This window comes from Danio rerio, chromosome 4 (assembly GCF_049306965.1).
Source record: "Danio rerio strain Tuebingen ecotype United States chromosome 4, GRCz12tu, whole genome shotgun sequence".
Lineage (NCBI taxonomy): Eukaryota > Metazoa > Chordata > Actinopteri > Cypriniformes > Danionidae > Danio > Danio rerio.
In genome coordinates, this window is record NC_133179.1 from 8,247,070 (window position 1) to 8,271,456 (window position 24,387).

At 37.7% G+C, this 24,387-nt stretch overlaps 1 protein-coding gene and 1 long non-coding RNA gene across 4 annotated transcripts in view; both read right to left on the bottom strand.

Annotated features, from left to right (window-relative positions):
- LOC141381591 (uncharacterized) overlaps positions 1-24,387 on the bottom strand; it is a 419,099-nt gene that overhangs the window by 256,815 nt on the left and 137,897 nt on the right. The gene's annotated exons all lie outside the window — the stretch shown is intronic.
- Positions 1-24,387, bottom strand: part of cdk17 (cyclin dependent kinase 17) — a 96,305-nt gene that overhangs the window by 47,481 nt on the left and 24,437 nt on the right. For all 3 annotated transcript variants that reach the window (XR_012401654.1, XM_021475145.3, NM_001201357.1), the window contains exon 2: positions 4,249-4,397. Coding sequence is in view for 2 of the 3 variants with exons in the window: in XM_021475145.3 (XP_021330820.1) it covers positions 4,249-4,375 (127 nt within the window). In the remaining variant the exon portion in view is untranslated. The remainder of the gene's footprint in view (positions 1-4,248; positions 4,398-24,387) is intronic.

Consider the following 24,387-nt stretch of genomic DNA (forward strand, 5'->3'; position numbering starts at 1 on the left):
AAATTGATACCGCATGCCAAATGGAAGAAAAAAAACCTTCGCATTTCATGGTGTGTTTGTCTGTGGTCCTTTAATGACTCGGTAGGTACAGAGGATAGTGTCAAACCGCTGTGTATGAAATATCCTGTCGCGAAATGCAGTGAAAATCCTACACAAGTTTGATTGCAGTGTTTATATGTCTGTGCTGCACTTCAATAACGCGACTAAAGTCGGCATACTCCACATGTCTTAAATCAATTTCGGTTTAGTTTGATTTTTAATCGGATTAAATGAATCAATAATCGCTGTCTATATGCTAGACTCTTAATCAGAGTATTGTCTTAATCGTATTAAAATCAGAAAATCAGTGTCCATGTAAACGTACTCGGTGAAAAACAATCAGAATCTACCCTTCTGTAAAGCAGTGGATGACAAAACTGTAGGCAGACATAATAATAACACTGCACTGATATAATACAAAGTATAAACAGGAATCAGAGAGTGAAATTCAATACCCTTTAACACCTTTTTTAAGACTCTTTCCATACATTTTAAAACCCTATAACCACTTTTTAACCGTAAACAATGGCCAGATTTTAACTTACAGCATACTTACTAAATATTAATGTAAGAAATTAATTAAAAACTAAAACATTACTCATATACTGAATAAAACTCTATTAAATCTAGCTAATTCAGCAGGTTGGCGCATTCAGAACTTCAGAAATAATGGTGTTGCCTGAGTTACTGCAGTAAACAAAGCAGCATGATGTCAAATCTAGTAGGATTTCACTGATTTCATAAACTACGCAGCATCCTGATATTCGCAGATTATATTCAGGCAAACTTTAGCATACAACAATACACTGCATAATCAAAAATGATATTAAATGCAATACTAAATAGCATTGAAGACTTTTTAATACTTTTAAGGGCCTTGAATTTCGCTGCATTGATTTATCAACTTTTAATACCTTTTAAGACCCCGCGGATACGCTGTAATACATCTTCACCTCATAAAACAGTAACATTTTCTAATTAGCTTGGCTTTGGATCAAAGCTTTTTGTTTGATTCGTGCTCAGTGATATTTCAGGGTCAATTATGCTCGCTTAACAGAAAAAAGACATTTCTAAAACTCAGTTAATCCTACATTCCAGAAACATTTGCCCTCGTTTTCACACTTGCATTTCTCTTAAAACTCTTTGTTCACTGGTGCTCTGAAAAGGACATTAAACCTGACCATCTGGTCTCGTCCAGAATGGCCAAGGTAGTCAAATCTACACTTATGATGACTGCGGTTACTGTAATACAACTGGCGGGTGCACAGGGGATTAAAGGTAAACGGGAACAAACTGTAACTCGCACTATAGCACATTGACTTCCAGTTTACACAGTGTCTCATTGTACGCTGTCTGTAATTTTTGTCCATCCCTCAGATTGGCCTGAAGGCAACCAAAGCTAATTTAGCCCGTCTCTCTCAAGCTGTCACATGTTCTCTTCCTCTCGTTCTCCTCACAGGGGTGTCATTGCTGTTACGTAATTACTAGCTAGCGAACCCTTTGAAAAAGAGGAGTGTTTTTTGCTTCGTTTCTTTTCCATTCAGCCGAAGTTGCAATGCTTTTGGCATTCGGGATGACTGGAAGCATGACAGCAGGCTTCTTTCGCATCGATCCAGGCTCAGCACTGTTTATGGTCACAAAAATAGCGCAGACTTCAGTTATGACAGATCAGAACGACAGCTTGACAGCTTTTAACGCAACGCTTGAAATGGTTGTGTCAGGGTGACTAACACGGGGCAGTGTGGTCAATACAGGTGACCTGGAGAAAATCAAATACTGTGGGTGTAGAAAAGAGTGAAACGATTCATTTGGAGAAAAAAAAAATTAAGTAGAGCAGAAAAATTCATAAAAGGAGACATTTATGGTGGAAGTTTATGGGGCTACTATTTAAAATAGAACCACATCAAACAAACAAAAAATCTATATGATTTTCATGTGCAATTAAAAAAAAATGAATTCATTAAAATAAATAGTAAAAATATATTATATATTTACCCCAGTGCAATTAAAAAGAGAATGGGAGGTGGAACTGGAGACTGAATTATCAGAAGACATGTGGCAATCCATTTTAGACAATATTCACTCATCTTCAATTAGTTTAAAACAGAGTTTTACAAAGTGGTCCAAAGTGAAACTAGCAGTAAAGTCTAATTGCGACCGATGTAACGCTGAGCCTGCTCTACTATCTCATATGTTTTGGTCTTGTTCAAAACTAAAAGACCTATGGCAGCTAATATTTCAATTTCTCCCTGATGCATTAAATACGTACTGTATATAGAACTTGAGGCCATAATTTCAATATTTCATCTTACACCACAGTCTTTATGTTTTAATGAAAGTAAGATAAATGTGATTGCCTTTGCTACGCTTCTGGCTAGAAAGTTAATATTGCTCAATTGGAAGGAAAAATCTCCTCCAACCTTTAAGCATGGAACTTTTACACCACTTGACCTTAGAAAAAATATGATATACTGTAAGAGGCTGTACTGGTATGTTTTTTTTTTTTTTTTTTATTTGGCAACCTGATTTAGATCACAAAAAGACGATGGACCCTTAAGTTATTATAGAAGAGTACAACTTTTCCTTTTTATTTTTATTATTATTTTTTTCTTTTATACACATAAAAGTAAAATAAATTTTGCTTATTATTATTATTTAGTTGTATTTAATTTTAATATTATTAATATTTTTTTCTAAAATTTAAATGTACACATGTGCGACGGGTTTTGTTTTTTTGTTTTCTAAAAAAAAGTAAAAAGCTGGATATTTCATATTTAACATGTTCAATAGTAATTAACTGCATGTAAAATGAACGTTACAATGTTATGCCAAGACCTTAAAGAACTAAATAAAAACATTTACACCACTTTACTGATGAAAAAACACCTTTCAGTCTCCACAAAATTGCTAGCATTCACTTCCTAAATACAGATTCGTTTTTTCATAATAATAGTAATAGAAGCGCGGAACAAAACTGAAATATTGTGGAAGCAATTATGCAACAAATGCTGTTTATTGAGCTTGTAATCCTTTAGCATGAAAATAGGGAACAGAGAAGTAATACAAGAAGAACACAAGATTTCTCTTTTAACTGTGAATATGAATGTAAAACAGATTATTTAAAAGTACAAATAGTTTCATCCTCCAGAAATGTACTTTCATTGTTAGTAGGCATGGGACGATAACCTGTTTCAAGGTTTACAGCGATTAGGAAAAGTCAAGGTTTTAATTCCGCTAAAATGTTCTGCCATACAATTCCCAAGGTATACAGTATTTTTCTATTTATTTATAGATATTATGAAATAAGGCGAGGCAGTGGCGCAGTAGGTAATGCTGTCGCCTCACAGCAAGAAGGTCGCTGGTTCGAACCTTGGCTCAGTTGGCGTTTCTGTGTGGAGTTTGCATGTTCTCCCTGCCTTTGCGTGGGTTTCCTCCGGGTGCTCTGGTTTCCCCCACAGACAAGGGGTACAGGTGAATTGGGTAGGCTGAATTGTCCGTAGTGTATGAGTGTGTGTGTGTGGATGTTTAAAAACTTTCTGGATAAGTTGGCGGTTCATTCCGCTGTGGCGACCCCGGATTAATAAAGAGACTAAGCCGACAAGTAAATAAATGAATGAATGAATGATTATGAAATAAATTAGGAAGGCAACTTTAATGTAATACAGTTTGCTATATTTACTTTCACCCAGAGCTCTCAATCAAGCTTGGATTTTGTCCCTTCAATAGAAACGGTTTGTACACCCCCATTGATTTAAATGACTGGGATTTATTTCTACACATTTCTGAAAGAAATACAGGAGTCCAGTCAAAAACCCTGGTGAAAATTTCAGCGGTCAGGGCCAAAGTAAACAAGAAGTCGTTTTCACATTACTGCAAGAATGTAGAATATTTGTGGTCTTCAAATATTAGTCAAGCGATAGATGTTGACACTGCAATATTTTTGACACAACAGTCATTTCACAAAAGCTTGAATTACCTGATTTAATAGACTTTACTGAAACTGCTGCTTATAAAAAAATCTTATAATGAGTTTATAGATCCCCTGCGATTCCACTCGGCCTTTACTTTCCGTTCCTGTGGATCATTTCCAGGTTTCCAGAGCTATTATTCCACAATACTAATAAATCAGCCTCTAATCTCGACTGCCTCACATTAGCGGTGACCCTGCACACATGAAATAGACACAGCAAACAAAGCGAACGCGCTCACCGCTGTCCTTGCTGCTGTTCTCCTCAATGGTCATCTGTTCCGCCAGCTCCGAGAGAGACTCGTCGATCGTCTGGCTACCACGCAGGGTGAGCGACAAACGTCTCTTAAACCTCTTCATCCTCTCCATGGGCCTCTGAGGCAGGGGGGGCCTGTCGAAACAAACGCACACACTGGGTTAACATCATCAGCCTCTAAATATCTATCGGTCATACAACAAGGCCCCTTTTAAAGGCATTTATTATTCTGAATATTAAGATACACAGTTGCTCTTCTGGCTATGAGCAGAGTATGATGAAACTAAAGCCAATTACACTTTTGATATAGTACCACTAAGCTCAGTACTAGGAGCGCTGCTTTTTTAACCACTTAAACTCTGCGGACTCGGTACCGGGTCCGTGACGTCATTGACTTTCGCTTTTAGATTTAAAGGGCTAGCATTGCACCAGACCCCAGTAAGTGGGGGTCTGTTTGTCGTTTGAAAAGTGTAGAATCTATATTTTATGCATATATGCATCACTTTGATTTTTATTTTACTGTATAAAAGTTATTTACACTTAAATACAAAGTATTTTGGATACCCGAGCTAGGTATTTTACATTGGTTCATTTTCATATTTTTTCATATGACACATGTACAAGTTACAGCTCAAATGAAAGCTCTTGCTCATACAGTTCTAGCATTCTTTTTACTGAATTATATTCATATGCCAAACAGTTGTTGAATGAATTGTGGCGTTTCCATGGCGCAGAAATGTAAACAATACATTCATGATCAATAAGCAGCCCCAGATAGCACAGACAGCCGTCATCTCTTACCTTATGCTGTGCCCTTCAGGGCCATTCTCCTCTGTTTTTGAGGTGATGTGCATAAGTAATCCTTTTATATGTCTGATGTGGTCCAAACACAGTGAATTATGTTTGATCGAACAAAAGAATAGTGAAATATGTAAACAAGGATCGGTCTCTGTGGCTTGTACAGCACCTCTCATCAGTTGGAATGCAATAACTTTTGCATAGATCATGGTAGAGACCTTTTTCTTTTTTCCTATGATTACAGACATGTGCAGGAACCACCAAAATTAATTACAGCACGCTAGAGCACACAGAACCTAAAAGGTACACAAATTTGAGTTTATAAAAAAAACATAAAAAGCGCCTCTTTTTTTAGGGGTTTATTGTAACACAGACGACATATACAGTTATTTTAAACACTTTCAATAGTGTTTTATGAAAATTCAAAGGGTTTTCTTTAAAATGATACCAAATTTTTGCATTTACACCTCTGCATGTGGATTTGGGAAGCCTTTAAATTTGGGTAGGCAAAATCCAGGCGGAAATCCCCAAATAGCAGCAGAGTTTAAGTGGTTAACTTTCTCTTGATTGTTTTTTAGATTGAAAGAACAGAAAAAACACTTCAATTCTAAGTATTGCATGGTAAGTCGATATATTGATTATTGTGACAGGCCTACAACTCAGGATGAAAACAGATATTAGCCATAAGAGGGTTAATACACGTTTCATTGAGGCAATATACACCATGCTTTAGCTATTTAAAGTTTTAGCATTTTAGATTTTGCGTTTAATTTGAGCTTGTTCATGGAAATGCTAACTATCTCCATTTTAAAGTTGTGTGGTTTTCAGAGGATATCTATTAAAATTTACTGTACTTCTCTTCCAGGAAAGCAGACCAAAAATACTGTCGAGTCATGTTGTACGCACAGACGACGCAGACCAATAAAATGTTCACAAGAGAACATCTAATTCTGGTTTCTGACTAGCAAAAGCAAGTAACAGACTGCTGTTCGGTCTTTGCAGTTTTATCTTTGGCTAATTAGATATAGTGAATGAGTCTTCATTCACTTCAGACTGACTCATCATGACTATTTACAGAAATTTAAGTTCAAACTGGAAAAGAAATGCCTTTTAAATGGTTTCTTGCAGTCGTGAGAAACAGCACAGACCTATTTTGGTGTTTGCATTAGAAAGTTCTAACTGTGGCATGGGTTTTAAGGCGCACAGCAGGCATTTAAGACTTGCACGTGACTAGAATCTAAAAAAATATATATCATTAATAATCTAAGGCTTTAAATTAAAAATTCATAAGAGTGTATTCTGTTTTTATAGGCACTTCAACGCATGGTTCTGCATTATTAAAACACTCCCACATGCCATATTTCCCTTTACACCAATGCATTTTATCAGTACAAAAATTACATCAGATCCAAATAAGTAAAAAAAATAAACAAATAACTTGATCTCTTGCTGTCATTTTACACCAAGAAATAAAACTCACATGAACATGGATGCCTATACAGATATAAACTGTTACCATTATATACAAGAAAAACATGTACCCTCTATAACAACTCAAGGCCAAGTATAATGTTGAATTTAGCTTGATTACAGGGGTTAATAACTCACGCCACACCAAATAACTCACTATCAAATGTCAAATCGGTCATGCACTGCTTCTCAAAAGGCTTTAATGTGTGTGTGCTTGCAAATTTCTTGCAATACATGCTGACTGTGCACCGTTTTAGGCAGGAAACACCTTGTAATGGGAGGCAGCAGGACCCTTTCTGTCCATTGTATTAACACCGTCAGACTACACACACCCAAATCCACACAGGATTCGAAGGTTTGTTGTGTTCAAGTGAGGAACAAATTCAGTCCTTCAAGGTTTTCCTGGTCCATCAGAAGTACAGCACAAACTGATAACATTCAGCCCCTTTGCACTGTAATCATACACAGAGACGCACAAACGTCTATCAGGTTACAGTGACATGTCATTTCTCAGACGGTGTTAAAATTCAGAGCGCTACAAAGTGAGAAATGTGCACCTAAAGAGCCGGAAATGGCGGGTTAGAGCATCTGTGATTGGTTTCTTTCGAATTCAATCACGCACACGCATGCAGGCCATCTGTCTATCTGATACAGACCAAAAGAAGGGAGGGGGCAATCAAGAGCCCATATGAGAGATTAGGCTACAGCTACAGGCCAATATAGCACTGACGTTCAGTTAAATGTGCCTGCTGACAGAGCACATCGTCTCAAACAGCTGGTATCTCATTCTGCTACGTAGGAGAGCAGGGTCCAGACACACCCTGTGGCCACAAGCGTGTGTTTTCATGGGCTTGTGTTTGAACAGTTGGCATTCTTGTGTCAGACATGCTAGGATGAGGCACAACCAGAGCGAACACACACATACACATTTTAACACTCATTGACGTAACTCAGTCCCCACCATGCGATGTTAGAATTTGGGTACGTCTACATTTTACATTTGCATATGGCATTCTCCACTCACAAGATTTCTAAGCCTTCCATCCACACTAAAACTATAGGAAATGCTACAACGATCTTCATTCACTTGTCTAAAATATAGCATACATTTATATACAATTTACAAGTTTAATGTGGAATGTGGAGTTGAAAATCTGTGTTTTAACTCATGATTCAGATCAATGTGGGTCTACTGGGACCTTATGTTACGCCTTTTCAGCTTGTCTGGCTCAATCCAAACTTAATGTGGAGTACTGCATGGTTTGGTACTAGGACCTTTGCCATTTACACCTAGAACAAGCATGGAAAAACATCAGTATTTCAATATACGATCCAGACCAATCATGTAGGTCTACAGGGACTTTACGTCAAGCCTTTTCAACTTGTCTGGCTCTATACAAGCTTAATGTAAAGTACTGCATGGTTCAGTACTAGGACCGTTGCCTTTTACATTTAAAACAAGCATAGAAAATTATCTGTATTTCAACGTGGGATCGAGATTAATCACATAGGTCTACAAGGATTTTACGTTGAGGCTTTTTAACTTGTCTGGCCCTAAACAAGCTTAATGTGAACTACCAAATGGTTTTGTTTTAGGACCGTTGGTATTTACACCTAGAACAAGCATAGAAAAAGATCTGTATTTCAACATATCATCCAGATCAATCATGTAGGTCTACAGGGATCACACCTTTTCAACTAGTCTGTTTCCTTACAAGCCTAATGTTGAGCACCGCATGCTTTGGTATAAGGACTGTTGCCATTTACAATTAGAACAAGCATAGAAAAAGATCTAGATCAGGGGTGCTCAATCCTGTTCCTGGAGATCTACCTTCCTGCAGATTTCAGTTGCTACCCATATTAAACACACCTGCCTGTAATTATCAAGTGGTGTTCAGGTCCTAATTAATTGGTTCAGGTGTGTTTGATATGGGTAGCAACTGAAATCTGCAGGAGGGTTGATCTCCAGGAACAGGTTGGGCACCACTGATCTAGATCAATCAAGTAGGTCTACTGTGACTTTACGTGGAGCCTTTTCAACTTGTCTGGCTCTATACAAGCTTAATGTGGAGTACCGCATGGTTCAGTACTAGAACCATTGCTATTTACACATAGAACAAGCATAGAAAAACATCAGTATTTCAACATATGTTGCAGATCAATCATGTAGGTCTACAGGAACTTTATGTCGAGCCTTTTCAACTTGTCTGGCTCCATACAAGCCTAATGTAGAGTACTGCATGGTTTGAAACTAGGACTGTTGCTATTTACATCTATTGAACAAGCATAGAAATGGATCTGTATTTCAACACATGATCCAGATCAACCATGTAGGTTTACAGGGACTTAACATCGAGTCTTTTCATCTGGTTCTATACAGGCTTAATGTGGAGTACCACAGGGTTCAGTATTAGGACCATTGTTATTTACAGTAAGAATAAGCACAGAAAAAGATCTGTATTTCAACATATGCTGCAGATCAATCATGTAGGTCTACAGGGACTTTATGTCGAGCCTTTTCAACTTGTCTGGCTCCATACAAGCCTAATGTAGAGTACTACATGGTTTGAAACTAGGACTGTTGCTAGTTACACTTAGAACCAGCAAAGAAAAAAGATAACTACTTCAACATATGATCCAGTTCAATCATGTAGGTGTACAAGGACTTTACATCCAGCCTTTTTAACTTGTCTGGCTCTATACAAGCTTTATGTGGAGTACCTCATGGTTTGGTACGAGGACCATTGCTATTTACCGTTAGAACAAGCATAGAAGAAGATCTGCATTTTAAAATATGATCCAGATTAATCAAGTTGGTCTTCGAGGACTTTGGGTTAAGCCTTTTCATCTTATCTGCCCCTATACAAGCTTAATGTGGAGTACCGCATGGTTTGGTAGTAGGACCGTTGCTATTTGCATTTAAAACAAGCATAGAAAAAAATCAGTATTTCAATCCAGATTAATCATGTAGGTCTACAGGGACTTTATGTCAAGCCTTTTCAACTTGTCTGGCTCATTAGGACAACTACAAACGAATCACAAACATGCGTACAGGCCTTTTTTTCTCATTTTATCTCTGTTTGTCCACTATCCTTTCAGCATCAGACACCGACACTGTTGTTAAGAGTGACAAGCTGCATTCTTGGCCAATGAGCGAAGAGTATTGCGCACAGTGCTGTCTATTGTCACCCCGCCCCCTCTCTTCATTAACCCCCCGGCCTGGTGCATTATCCGTCCCCAGACAGCAGTTCTCCAGGGCATCACGCTGATAGGAAAGTTGCCTGCTAGAGGGGGAAGAGCAGGCTGCAATGAGACTAATACTGAAAAAATATGCAAAAGTGGTTATAGGTCATTAATTATGCATGCTGTAGACAGGACTTGTGGTTTACCGTGATAATACAGTGAAGATCAAGTGAAATCATTATATTTTTGTTTAAAATTAGAATTAAAGCACCATCTTGGGTTCTAAGTCAATTATAAGTAAAACAATATAAGTTTATTGTGAGTTAAATGTATCAAAATAGATCAACGCATGAGCAATAACAACAGTAATGCCTGATTTAACAAGGATTATAATTCTATAAACAGGAAGTTCAACATCTACAAAGACACCTGCATCTATTTTTACAGCACAGCTTCTTGGAAATGCGCAAGATCTGCTCGTCTACCGTCTCTTCATGCTCTTTTAATCTTTCTGTGTCTCCCCACATTAGCAGTCTTACAGTCATCCAATCATAAGAGAGTACAGGAATCAAACACCAGGAGCGAATCTGTTTACATCCCCCAGGCTGGGATTAAACCCACCTCCTCTTAAGAGATAAGGGGTCTTTGTGTGGCATTGAGAGGGCGTATTACCCACACCATAACAAAACCCTCATGTGCCCATCTGGCCCAGATAATACAGGCCAAACTCACCACAGCTTCCTAAAAAACAAACACATGCACTTGCACAAACCTGCACACCTTGCAAACATAGCTGCCTTTTACTCAATAGCACACTAAAACGAAACAACAGCACCGAGGGCTGCTGATCCCCCCAGCGAGCCCTGGGTGAGTTTCGGGGCGACCCCTGCAGACGGTTAGCCTGGTAATTAGAGCAGGATGGCCTGACATCAAATATCACACCAGTTGCCAGCCAGAGGCATCAAACAGCAGGCTAATTAACCAAAGCCTGGAGACATGGAAAGTGGGTTAGGCAGCTAAACACACACAAAACTGACACACTGTTTGTATTGCAGACACCTCAAATCAAGCGGTTTATTGTATGCAACTGCATAATTTAAGCAACCGGACCAAAGTCCCTTTAAGGCAAGCCATTTCACTTGGCGGCCAGCCTTGAAGTGTCTTTCAATCAGCATACTCGGGCATTCTGTTTGAATGGGGAAACATCAAATCCTCTAAAACTGTTAGCTAAGCTAAGACTAAATTTTTTATATTTAGAGTCACCAATACAATTAAAATACAACAGTCTCTTAAGATTCATTTCTAAACATGCAAATCACACAAAAATCTGCATTTTTTTTTTATTGCCCAAGCTAATGCACATGTGCTCTTTAAGGATGTACTCATACAAGGCTATCTTAACCACGCCCAGGTGTGGTTGACCACCATTTGCCTTTTCAACTGCCACGTGTGAGTGCTCTGAGGCCCTGTTTACACTAATACATCTTAGTTTTAGAATGAAAATGATCCGCATCCACACTGGCGTTTCACCCCAGCGATTCTGAACAACTCTCTATCCACACTTTACCGCTGAAAACACACGTCACGTGACCACACACATGATCTGGCATGCACTGCGGCGATAAGAGCTGTGTACGTCGGACTTCTCATCAAGGATTTACAGCTGGATCTAGATTTGTTACGGGATATTTAATTAATCTTGTCGTCTATATCTAACGTCTTATCAATCTATTACTTGTTCTCAGGTAACGCGTTTTAGATGAGCGCAAAGATAAGATAATATATTAATTAATGTAACCGTATACACTAATTCTGCACATTTCACTGATTGCTTGCATTTATTTTTTATAATGTATAAACTTATTGTACGTTATACTTTTATAATGGCCATTATTGATTATTAAAACTGATATTCAGTGAAAGTGAAGGTATGCTATGCATATTTTCAATGAAAATGAAAGGAGGCTGTTATTTTATAGGTTCCGTTTTGTTATACATATGCATACAGTGAAGATGATGGTCATATAAATATGCAGCTACATGACGCCTCTATATTTTTAGTGTCTGTTAAGTTGCTAATATCATGAAAATAGGCAGTTCCTCATATCAAGTTTTCATTTTATTGTTAAGAAAGTGAAACAACGTAGACAGGGTGATGTGAATGAGGTTATAAACTACACTGTTGCCTTTGAAGATTTACTCGACGTGTCCCCGGGAGTCTGTTTTCCATATCAAACTTGCGAAGTCTGAATTTACAACTGAACTGTGTGTAGGCTATTAAATCTTGAGGAAATAGCCCCAATCAGATAGGCGAATGTCTGCAGCCACGCCTCCGTTTCAGATGTCTTCATTTTCCCCCATCCACACAAACACGGAGCACTTTAGCATTTTCAAAAAGCTCTGTTTTCAGTGTGGATGGATGGCGTAACTGTAGCAAAACTTATGCGTTTAAAAAACTCAAACGTATTAGTGTAAACGGGGCCTGAATCGCGAGCGGGTGAGGTTCAGCGACCCTGGCCTGGATGAAAGGTCTGTGCCAAACTGCGATTTGTTTGGGTTTTTGACCAGTATGCTTGCAGTGTGAGTGCAAAGCGTGCCTGAGCGCAAAAGTGAGGACACAACATCACTCTTAAGGGACTGTAATATGGATTTATTAATAATTTTTACTTTTCAATGAACACAAACTACTGTTTAAATAGTTTATAAAAGAAACAAATCTCCCCCTCCACGACAGCTGCCACCTTCAGTAAACCTTCTAATACATGCAGCACAAAGACTTTCAAGAAAATTCATGAGTGCCGAAAGAGGTGAAGCTGTTAAGCAAAATATTTGACAGTGTGTCACCGCATATCAAACCACTTAAAATAATACAAAACAATATAAGTAAAGCCATCTCCATTGTATGGAGCGAGAGCAAGGTAAAAATACAGTGCTGGCAGAGGGGGAAAGGGGCAATCCTGCCCAGACATGGTTCAATGCAAATGTGCCTATTGTGAGTACATGCTAAAGCAATGGTCTCAATTGCTGGAGGGCCGCAGCTCTGCATAGTTTAGCTCCAACCACTTCCATTTCTAACCTGTTTAATAGTCTCTTGGACTCTTAAACATCTTAATTAATTGGATCAGCTGTGTTTGATTAAGATTGAAGCAAAACTGTGCAGAGCAGCGGCCCTCCAGAATCCAGTTTGAGACCTATGCCCAAAGGCAGGGTGTCCAAAGTCAGTCCTGGAGAGCCGGTGTCCTGCAAAATTTAGTTCCAACCCCATCAGACACACCTTGGCTAGCTAATCAAGCTCTTACCAGGCTTTCTAGAAACATTCATGCAGGTGCGTTGAGGCAAGTTGGAGCTAAAATCTGCAGGACACCATCCCTCCAGGACCAAGTTTGGACACCCCTGCCCTAAGGGAACAAGTTCAAAACACCAACCTTCTTTATGGCTGTTTCTGTTTACGCTCCACATTAGCATCTTCTGAATAATGACTTGTCCAATTGCGCTGGTATTCTAAAGTAATTCCTGATTTGGTCTTGATGGCAAATCTCCTCTAAAAATGAGAGCGATTCTTTATTTTCAAGTTTGTGACGGTTCGAGTAGTTGCTGTTATTTGATGCGTGGCTCATACAGATTACAAAACCAGAGAAAATGTTTTCAAGTGTAGTTGGTCATGTTTGTGAAGAAAGTATTCGCTGGGATTCCAGTGTGCTTGCTGACCATAAAGGGTTCATAAGAACTGCAGACATAGTCGTTAAAAAATCTGATCTGAGCCCCTCCCCCAGAGAATAGTCAGTCTATAGCAATAGATGATTGGCTCCTGTACTAGAAGGCGGGGCTTCATTTGCCATACTGACTACTATACATTTCAGTTCTATGAGATTTTTCCCACAACAGGATGCTACTAATCATAAAAAAAATTCTAAGCCAAGATATTATGTCTACCTAATAACAGACTAGACAAATTCAAAACACCCATATTGGTTGATTTTGATACTATAACAGATATTTAAGGTGAATTAAAATCCCTCAAAATAAAACTAAAAGTCCATATTCATCTAGAATGCCCTTTAAAATCCACCTAAATTTTTAACCTCTACACAGTCTGGAAAGCCCAGTTTGAATCTTCACATGAATTTTGGAGGACTCTGGGGCTGGATTGGAGAGGCAGGGTATTTTCGATTCTCTTTCTATCTCTTCCCACATATGCACAAACAAAAAAGTCCATTCCCTTCTCCATGGCAACACATCTTTCCCTGGGACTTCTCCGCATCTTCTTTCTCACAGATCAGAATCTGTAATTTACCCTTCTGTACGCCCAAAGAGAAAGAGAAGGAGATGGAGCTGCTGACTGAGTGGGTGAGCGAGCACAAAACACAAGCAGCAGAACGTACGAACGAGAGAGAGAGAAAGAGACACAGAAGAAGCAGAATGATGTCTTTGTGTTTGACTATAAAGCATGAGATCTCCACGGCAACTCTGCCCGTCTGCGCCAAACTGCAGGCAAGTGAGACTAAAATGACAAAAAAGGGCAAACACTAGAGAGAGAGAGAGATAGAGGGAGATAAAGAGAGACAGCTACCATGCTTAACAGTGAGTGAAATTAGGCATATTATACGCATGACTGTACAAGTGGCTTCATAATCAGCTGTCGAATTAGGGATGTCAATTTACGCAAATTCCCATGTTCCATTGGCATTTAAACAAACAATCAATTAATAGTTCATCTTAATAATGCAAGATGTGTTTGGATCAGCAATGTCATTCGCATGAGACTTTAAACACAAGCATTTTCATCCAATATGCATTTTACTGTAAATAAAAGGCTACAACTTAAAGAAATCAAAATTTACAATGTTTATTTTTAGCACACATTGTTATTCTTTAGGTCAGAGGTGTCCAAATTCAGTCCTGGAGAGCAGGTGTCCTGCAGAATTTAGTTCCAACTTGCTTCAACTTACCTGCCAGTAAGTTTCTTGTATAGCTTGATTAGCTAGTTCAGGTGTGTTCGATAAGAATTAGAGCTAAAATCTCCAGGACACCAGCCTTCCAGGGCCTAGTTTGGACACTCCTGCTTTCAAGAGTTCAAACTTAGATAATGCTTGACTATAATAGCAGGTTTGGCAAGCTGTCCTGGGAGAGAACCCTGAGCTTGGAGATAGATTAAGCCCAAGGTTCCCGCCTGGTCAATGAGCATTAGGAGGGATACGAGATCAGGTATTTCTCGAGAGCCCCCCCGTTATAGTTGTTTACCTATCGAATCGATTCAGTATGTATGCGTTAAGTGCTTGTGACTGTTATTAAAATTCGCTTATGTCACATGTTTTTAGACTGTGGGAGGAAACCGGAGTACCCGGGGAAAACCCACGTAAACACAGGGAGAACATGTAACCTCCGCACAGAGATTGCCGACTGGCTCAATAAGAACTTGAACCATTGAACCAGCAGCATCAGTGACTGAGCCGCTGCGTCGCCCAATCATAGAATTGAGGAGGATAGAGAGAGAGAGAGAGAGAAGGGGGGGGTCCAAAACGAAGATAGGGTATCAAGTTAAGGCAGGATATTTATAGTAATTTTGGAATGATCCAATAGGCTATGATTAACCATAATTACCAGCTGTATTTGATCATATCACATGAAATTAGTTTGTGAAACTTCACTTAGGTGAACAATTAATCTGTGCAAGTTAATCCACTGAAAGGAAAGCTTGTTTTGGTAATCTTCAATGATAGTCTGAGCATTTATTTCTTCATTTGGAGCAGCGGTCCTTCTCTGTTGATGTCAGTTTGATGACTTCAACCACAACATACTAAACCACTCCCCTCTTACCATTAGTTTGCTATAAGGGAAGGACGCACAAACAAGCCCCGCATCCAACTCAATTTTCGTGTTCAGTTTGAAGCACATCAACATGCTGAAATAGAAGTCTGAACTACTTCGGGTCCATGTGGACTTTAAGCCAGTGGTCTCGATCCTGAAGGGTCGGTGTCCTGCAGAGTTTAGTTCCAACCCCAATTAGACACACCTGGGCTAGCTAATCAAGCTCTTACTGGGCTTTCTAGAAACATCCTTGCAGGTGTGTTGAGGCAAGTTGGAGACTCTGCAGGACACCGGCCCTCCAGGACCAAGTTTGGATACCCCTTTTTTAGGGATTTTCACCTTTAATGTGAAAGGACAGTAAAAGACAAACAGGAAAGCATTGGGAGCAAAGAGAGGGGAAGGATCTGCATTGGCGCCAACATATAGGTGTGTGAGAGTATGATTTGAGAAAACAACTCTGCGATATTAAAAATACATTGCTATTACTTCATGAATTGATTCTGAGCTTAGTTTTAACATCTGATAGTGCTCCAGGCTTTACAAAGAACCATTCTCTGCTTGCATCCAATTCCTTACAAATACCATTTAAACCTAAATTAACCACCCTAGTAGCAATGAATTCTGGCCCAGATTTAGCATTAAGCTGGGACAGCAGGCATTCATCCGGCACTGGCATACAGCATGTGGGCCAACCATGGCCTGGGTTTGGCAGACGTGGCACCGTCTATAATGCGGCACACAAGATTTGGGCCAGATGTAAAAAGTAGTATTTGGCCCAGATTTAAAAAATTGATTGTGGGCCACGTGAGTTTTCCAGTCTTGACCCACATTTAAAATACATTAAAATAATTTTTGATTAAATAAATCAATTCTACCAATCAGGTCACTGAGAAAAAATAAGGCCCATAGTGTGCCTAAAGCGCAATGCTTCATGGGTTTATCAATTTCATTGCAATCGTGACACACCAACTTTACTGGCCCAGTTATGAGTTATTAACTTGGCTGAGACTTGGCCCAGATATGGTCTGTGTTTGGCCTTTGTCTAGAAGCCAGATTTGGTCCAGTCATGTACCGTAATTCACTGCGGCATGTGGGCCAAGCAAAACCTGATTGTGTGGGCCAGAGCTGGGCCAGAGAAATGTTGCTATGTGGGCATTGATAAAGGTTTAAGCAAATTACAAGAGCGTCAGGTGTTTACATTTGTTGTTTCTTAAAAGCCAACCTTCATGACTCAGCCAAATGCACAAGCATTCAAGTGGATAGTTAAACTAGCCTAGAGGGGCATCTGTTAAAAACAAGTTCAGAATCAGTTCAAAAGAAAGTAGTGATGCATTTAGGGCAAAAAACAACAACAACAAAAAAAAACAGAATCAATGATAATCAATGTGTTGAATGTTTTTTTTTTTTAGCCACAGCTCAAACATGTCAACACAAAACTTGTGTGTCCAGTTGAACAAATCAAGCATGTTGGTTCTCAAATATCCATAGGATATTGCGCAAAAGAAAAAATTGGTCAATAACAAAAAGGGCAGGATTTACAAAGAGTGTGCTAAAGGCTTATGCAATTTAGCTATTAGCCCAGATCATCTGCCTTTATGTCCCTCACATGGATAAGATTTCATTACATGGTCACAAGCTGAATGCCCCAGTAGACTTAGATGATATGCTAATCCAATTGAGATAATTAATGATTTGATAATGTTGTCTATAATAGACATGGCACAACACAATAACCCCAGAGCAAAGCACCAAAGAGTTTTTAAAACTCATTCAATCAATTTCTCTCACATTTGCACATAAATGGCATCCATGCTGAATCTCAGTATTGATCATGAATCGATTTAAGTATTATAAACAATGAATCAATCACTGACTAACCAATGACCTCCTTAAACAGATCTGGAAAAAAAAACAGGACCTAAAACTTTAAATGCTCTGGACCAGATGTTGTCGTCAGAAAGGTATCAAGGCCTTCTGACGCATTTGCATTGACCTGTGGCGTGTTAGCATGCATTAGCCCACTGTCCAACACAGGACATCAAAGATGCATCGTCGCCCGTTTACGCAGCGTAATGCAATTAGGGCCATAGAAAAGGAAAGATCTGGCAATCCTGGGGTTTCTTTCATCTGCTGGTCCACTCGACGGTGCTTAAAGCACTTCAGCGCGTCATTAGCACGCTCTTCAAAATCACTCTCGCCCCCAGCTGCACACAAAAAGCCTGCAAAGCCTGGCGTCCATGCGATGACTGATGGGAAGACGGACAGAACAAATGCATTCAGACAGAAGACTGACTGCAGGTCACAGGACGGCTGATGTCAAGCATTATGACGGAGGAGAAAGACACGTCTCTTTGTGTTTCAGCGTGAGAGAAGAAGGGTTGATTAACATAAATGATCGATCTATGTAACATACAACTCTGGTAGTTTTGTTCAGGTATGGCTTGGTTTTGTTTTAGCTGGACTTTTTGAACTTAAGAGGCTTAAAGTCAATGTTTACAGGTTTCCAGCTTTCTTTAAAATATCTTCATCAGAAGAAAGAAACTCAAAGGTTTGAAACAAGCAAAATGTGAGTAAGAGAACAATTTCATTTTGGGGAGGAACTACCCCTTTAGGATTACATAATCTAAGTAAGATGATTGGGGTTATACACATTTTCACTGCTAAAATTCCATGACTTTTTCAAGACTTTCAAGTCCATTTTCATGACCTAATGTGTCATGCAATGTCTTTGTAAAGAAAAGCATTGCACGCTCAAATTTATTACAGCATATCGTAAAACACACAACAATCTAGTTTAAATTTATATTCATATCTATGTAAAATTGATTTAGATAATGCTTACACTGAACTAATAATGTGAAAGTATGTGATTGGCCAAGGACAGAAAAAAAGTAAAGACAACTAACCTATATTCAAGTATACAGATTTCAGTTCTCCATGACTTTTTCAAAACATTTTTCAAATTTTCCAACATTTTTCCAGGCCTAGAATGTCATGTCAAAATTCAATGACTTTTCCAGGTTTTCCATGACCGTATGAACCCCGAATGATATTGTAACGGTTGTTTTAATTGTAAGAAGATGAGCCTGTTCCATCTAAGTAAAAAAGTAAAATATATTCTTGTATTATTATTATTAATATTATTATTATAACCTTTATTTTACCAGGAAAGACACATTGAAATTAAAAAACTCTTTTACAAAAGCATCCTGGCCAAGATTAGGCAGTATACAATGCCACATGGGTCTAACAGACAGCAAACAAAAGAAAAAAACAATTGACAATTAACATGAATCACACATTAACAAACAAACTATTAAAAACATCTACAAGCCTGTGTTTCAATTTCTAAATCATTTAAAGTCTTTTTGAAAGCATTAGTGAAATCACTTCTTTAAACTGCAACTTTATTTGTGACTTTATTTGTGTTGCATATTTAAAAGCCTTTTTTTCTATCTCGGTCCACACTTTTGGAACGGACAGTAAATAAATATCCTGTGACCCGGGTCATAGTTAAGGACAGGCCTTTTACAAATGTAATTCTGTAAATATGATGGGAGTAAACACAGTATAGATTTGTAAACAAGGATATGCCAATGCTTGAGCCAAAGCAGACCAACCCAATCTAGTATACAGCACACAATGATAAGCAAAGGATTTCAAATTAGTAATAAATCTTAGGGCACCATGGTAAACCAACGCATGCAGACTCCATATCGATAACATGGGATTTAGCTTTGTTTAGCTTAAACGGATCAAGTGAATTGATGGATCTATAAGCCATTCATAATCACTTGCTTTGTTATTAAATAAATCAGCTGTTCTGAATGAACGATTCAATGAATGAACACACTCAGAAAAAGATTGCATAATCAGCTATTTTAGCTATCTAATCTTGAAAAATAACTAAATAACACAAGTTTACAATCTAAAAAGTGTCAAATATATTATATTAACCTAGCGTTAGGTCAAATATGGGCAGATAAATCTATTGAGGTAATGTTATGAATTCAATTTAAATTATATTTTCTTAACCCATCTGGTATGCTTGCCCATAATTTGACAACATTGGATTAAGACAACCCAGGATTTGATCTAAGAATGCTTAGACATTTGAACTACGAATGAGAGAGCAAAAGGGCCTCAGTTTTTTAAACTATTAAAAGACATAAAAGATTATTAAAGACATACTTGTAGGCACAATATATCAGTACACCCATGCTTATTTATTAACAAAACCTTTACCCCCAAGGTCGCTGTGGTTGCTGAAACGGTTAAAATGCAGAGTCAAAGTTTAATAAACGAAACCCTCACACAAACACTTAAGCCCATTAGTCAGCTTACAGCGTCGGCCGCAACGGATCTTATATAAAGTCCCTTACATCATCACAAACACTGAAATATTCAGCCCGGAAAGTCTCAAAGCGGGCCATCCATCAGGACAACCTCAAAACAAGATTACTCCGTCATGAGATGAAACCTCCAGAAAAGCTCAAACACCTTCCAGCATTTCGTTTAGGTATTTAGCATGCAAACTTAATTACCCTCAAGCTAGACATTAAAAGAGGAAAACAAACTAAATCATTAGGAGTCACAACAGCGCCTCTGTGTGAAGTAGCATCCAGTCCTGACGATTTGTTCTCACACAAACACAAGCAGAAGCCATCAGACAGGAATGTGGCGATACACAGATAAAGCATCCGTCAGCCTTAAGTAAACAAAAACACGCACAATCTCCGAAATCTAAACATGTCTGATCCAGGAGTGAGCGGGAAGACGAGACTGAGGTCAGAGGACAAGATGAAGACCCTTCATGATAATAGACTATCTTTGTCTTTCTGATAGGAAATACGTACACTGTAAAAATGCTGGGTTCCACACAATCCCTTCTTCTCATCTACTGCACGAACATGCCATGTTTTTCCTGGGAATAATATTTCTAAAGGAGCTGTTGACATGGAACTGAACCAAATATAGGTAAAATAAATAAACAAATGACCATATGGTGATGACAGCTTAAAGACGCCTCTTATATGGACAATGAAGTCACATGCATTGCTAAGCTGTGAGTTTTTCACAGACTTCAACAGAGTGTAGAAATCTTGCTGGTTCTGTGAGTCTTGTGTGTCGACCCCAGGATTCCAGTTTGGACTTGGCAGATCCTGATTGGGTGCCTGCTTGCTCACCAATTGGTTTAGATCATATAAATAAGAGTGATGTGCTAGCTTTGTTAGGACTGTGTGGCTACTTGGCCGTCCTCGTTTCAGGACCATCTCTTTAATTCTTTAACCTTATGGTTTTGTTTGGCATTATTTATATGTGTAGTTAAAGTTAGTTATCTCCTTTATTTATCCCTAGAAATTAGTTTGTTTCTTGGTTTGTTGTTCTATTAGTTTTATGTATAATAAATAAGTCGCATATCCTTTTGTTGTCTGAGCTCTTTTATGTTACGGCTCAAATGAGGGGGTCGTAACTCTTCACATCAAATCAAATCTGATTTTATTTTCTATTGGATTCAAGTCAGGTGATTGGCTGGGCCATTCTACAGCTTGATTTTCTTTCTCTGAAAGCATTCGAAAGTTTCCTTGGCTGTTTTTTGGATCATTGTCTTGCTGAAAAGTCCACAATAGTGTCATCTTCATCATTCTGATAATCTAGATGCTGGATTGAAGCGGCTGATATTCATTTACAATGATAACAGGCAGAGGGCTGCTTAAGAACTACTGACAGATTTCAGCTGCAGTCTGGACTTTCACTGCCTTTCTATATCTCCCTTTCTTTATGTGTTCAATACTTTGTCATTTCATTTTATTACACAGAACTTCATTTGTAAACGAGTTTGTTTTGTTTTATTTGCATATATGTAGGGCTAGACAGAATCTGCAGACGTTTTTTGCTATTTCTGCATAGAATTTTGGTAAAAATCTGCGGATTTCTGCAGAATTATTTTGGGAGTATCCTAACTAAAACCTAACTAAAATATTATCTTTTTAACTTTTATTTAATGTTTAAAATGCAAATACAATTAGATTCAGGTTTGTTTGATTTAGATTTTGGTTTGTTATATAATATAATATTAAGTAAAAGACAGAAAATATTACTTTACAACCGGTATTGTACATAAATCAGATTAACATTTTCACATTAGTCAATAATATTACAGAAATTAATTATAAAAAAAACAATAAATAAAGGTTTACCTACATTTACTCAAGTAAATAAACAAAATTAATGATGCTGAAAATCTGCGCACGCAGATTCCAGGTGGGCCTACATATATGGATTGCTTTAGTTGTTACCAACATCAGAGGAAAATTTCAGGTCAACAGCACCTTCAGAAATGTTTTCTGAGAAAAATGATGACATGTTCAACGCTTATTTTCCCCACTATAAAAGCAAATCTATCAAGTTAACTTAATGTTTTTTCTATAATTTTAAGTTGATTGAACAGGAAAAACAATTAAGCTGTCCCTAGAAACAACTAAAGAAACAACTAAAGAACTGTGTAGTTTCTGCTTATTTAAATTATTTAAAATATTTTTGAATGCAAGTCAAAACAACCACAAAAAAGGAAAAAGGAAAGAATGAAAGAAAGACATTTAGACAGGATTAGAAAATAAGACAGATGACTCGACGGAATGCAAGACAAACAACAGGTTCTGCAGTATAGGAGGAGTAAAAATGGAATAAAAAATCTGATTTTGATTCCATTATACAATTATCTTGCAAACTTGCAGAAATGTCTTTGCTGAATATCTGGTTCTGACTATTAAAGTAAGAAAAAATAATAATTAAAACATTAAAATAGAGTTATGTTTTCTCATATATTTACTTTTGCTACTATGTACTTCAAAATATAGGTTTTTTTTTTATTATAAAATATAACATTGAAAAAAAGGGGGGAAAATACATGATATTACCAAGACATAAGCAAATAAATAAGTTTTCTTAAAAATAAATAAATAAATAAATAGAATTAATAAGAGATATTCCTATATATTTGTATATACTTATATTATAGATATTCTATATTCTTCTAACCTTTTGCTACTATACTTCAAAATATTGTTTTTATAAAATATGATATTGAAAAGTAGATCAATTATGCAAATGGGAAAAATACATTATATTTAGACATAAGAAAATAAATATGTTTAAATATTAAATCCGGTTGAGAAATTAAATGAATATCAAAATAAAACACATTCAAATAGGAAACTGTTATCTTAAATTGTACTAACATTTCATTATACTACTGTTTTTTTCTAGCCTATATTGGATATAAGACTTATACAAGACTTTGTGTTTCCAAACACATTTTCCAAAATTATGGTGTATCAAATATGCATAATGGTGTAAAAGCACCATTTGATCTCCGTTTTAAATGTAAAATGTATTTAATTCTAGATTTAGAGGTATTCTAGTGCAATCACTGAATAATAACAATATATGCAAAACACTTTTCATTTATCATTGTTTAATTTTGCAAACTGTTTACTCAAGTTCCTATTCCTCAGATATGAATAACTACTAGCAATATTCACATCGCCAAACCCTCAAGTGTTTGCACACTGTCCTTGGAAGCAACTCTAGACACAAATAGCCAGATTATCTACACAAATACCATCCAATCGTCATAATTCAAAGGTATTATAAGCATCAGATGATGACAGGTTCAGAACACAAGCATCATCAAATGTCTTACCCTTCTGTACTGTACAACTCATGACTATTAAACCAATAAGACATATTATGTACATGAATGTGAATGAAAACACACAAAGGTGTCCCGAACACCCACTAACATCAGTCTACAAAGTGTTGCCCTGTTCTTCTTGTGTTCATGAGTGTGTGTTGTATGTGTTTGTGTTGAAGAGATAAGAGGATGATCACACACAATCCCCCATGACGAATGGAGTATGAGCAGCATTGACTCCAGCAGAGAACCACACACACACACACACACACACACACACACACGCACGCACGTGTTAGTGGAAGGTCAGACCGATATAACAGTCTGCGCACAAAACATCAACAGAGATGACAGTTTAAAAGAAGCAAGTGTAGATGGAAAAACGCAGCCTTTAATAAAGGTGTACATGGTGTGTCTATAATAGGAATAAAAAAAAGAACCATATTTAAAAAAAAGCATCATCACACAAAAATAAAATAAGAACATGTGATAAACTAATGTCATTAAACATCTTGTGCTTTCATACTGTACAGGACTCGCAACTAACAGTCGAATGCACTCATTTCTATAATAAAATGCATTTATAAACATAAAAATACACATTTTTATTTAGTAAAGAAGGAAGGAAGGAAGGAAGGAAGGGAAAGAATGTAGGAAGGAAAAGATGAAGAAAGGAAAGGAAAGAAATGAATGAAGGAAAGAAAGAAAGGAAGGAAAGGAGGAAGGAAAGAAAGGGATGAAAGAAGGGAGGAAAGGAAGGAAGGAAGGAAGGAAGTAAAGGAATGAAGGAAGGAAGGAAAGGAAAAAATGAAGGAAGGAAAGGAAGGAAGGAAAGGAGGAAGGAAAGAAAGGGATGAAAGAAGGGAGGAAAGGAAGGAAGGAAGAAAGGAAGGAAGTAAAGGAATGAAGGAAGGAAAGGAAAAAATGAAGGAAGGAAAGGAAGGAAGGAAAGGAGGAAGGAAAGAAAGGGATGAAAGAAGGGAGGAAAGGAAGGAAAGGAAAAAATGAAGGAAGCAAAGGAATGAAGGAAGGAAAGGAAAATATGAAGGAAGGAAAGGAATGAAGAAAGGAAAGGAAAGAATGAAGAAGAGATTGAAAGAGGGAAAGAAAGGAAGGGAATGAAAGAAAATAAAGAAGGAAAAATGGAAGGAAGGAGGGACAGAAGGAAGG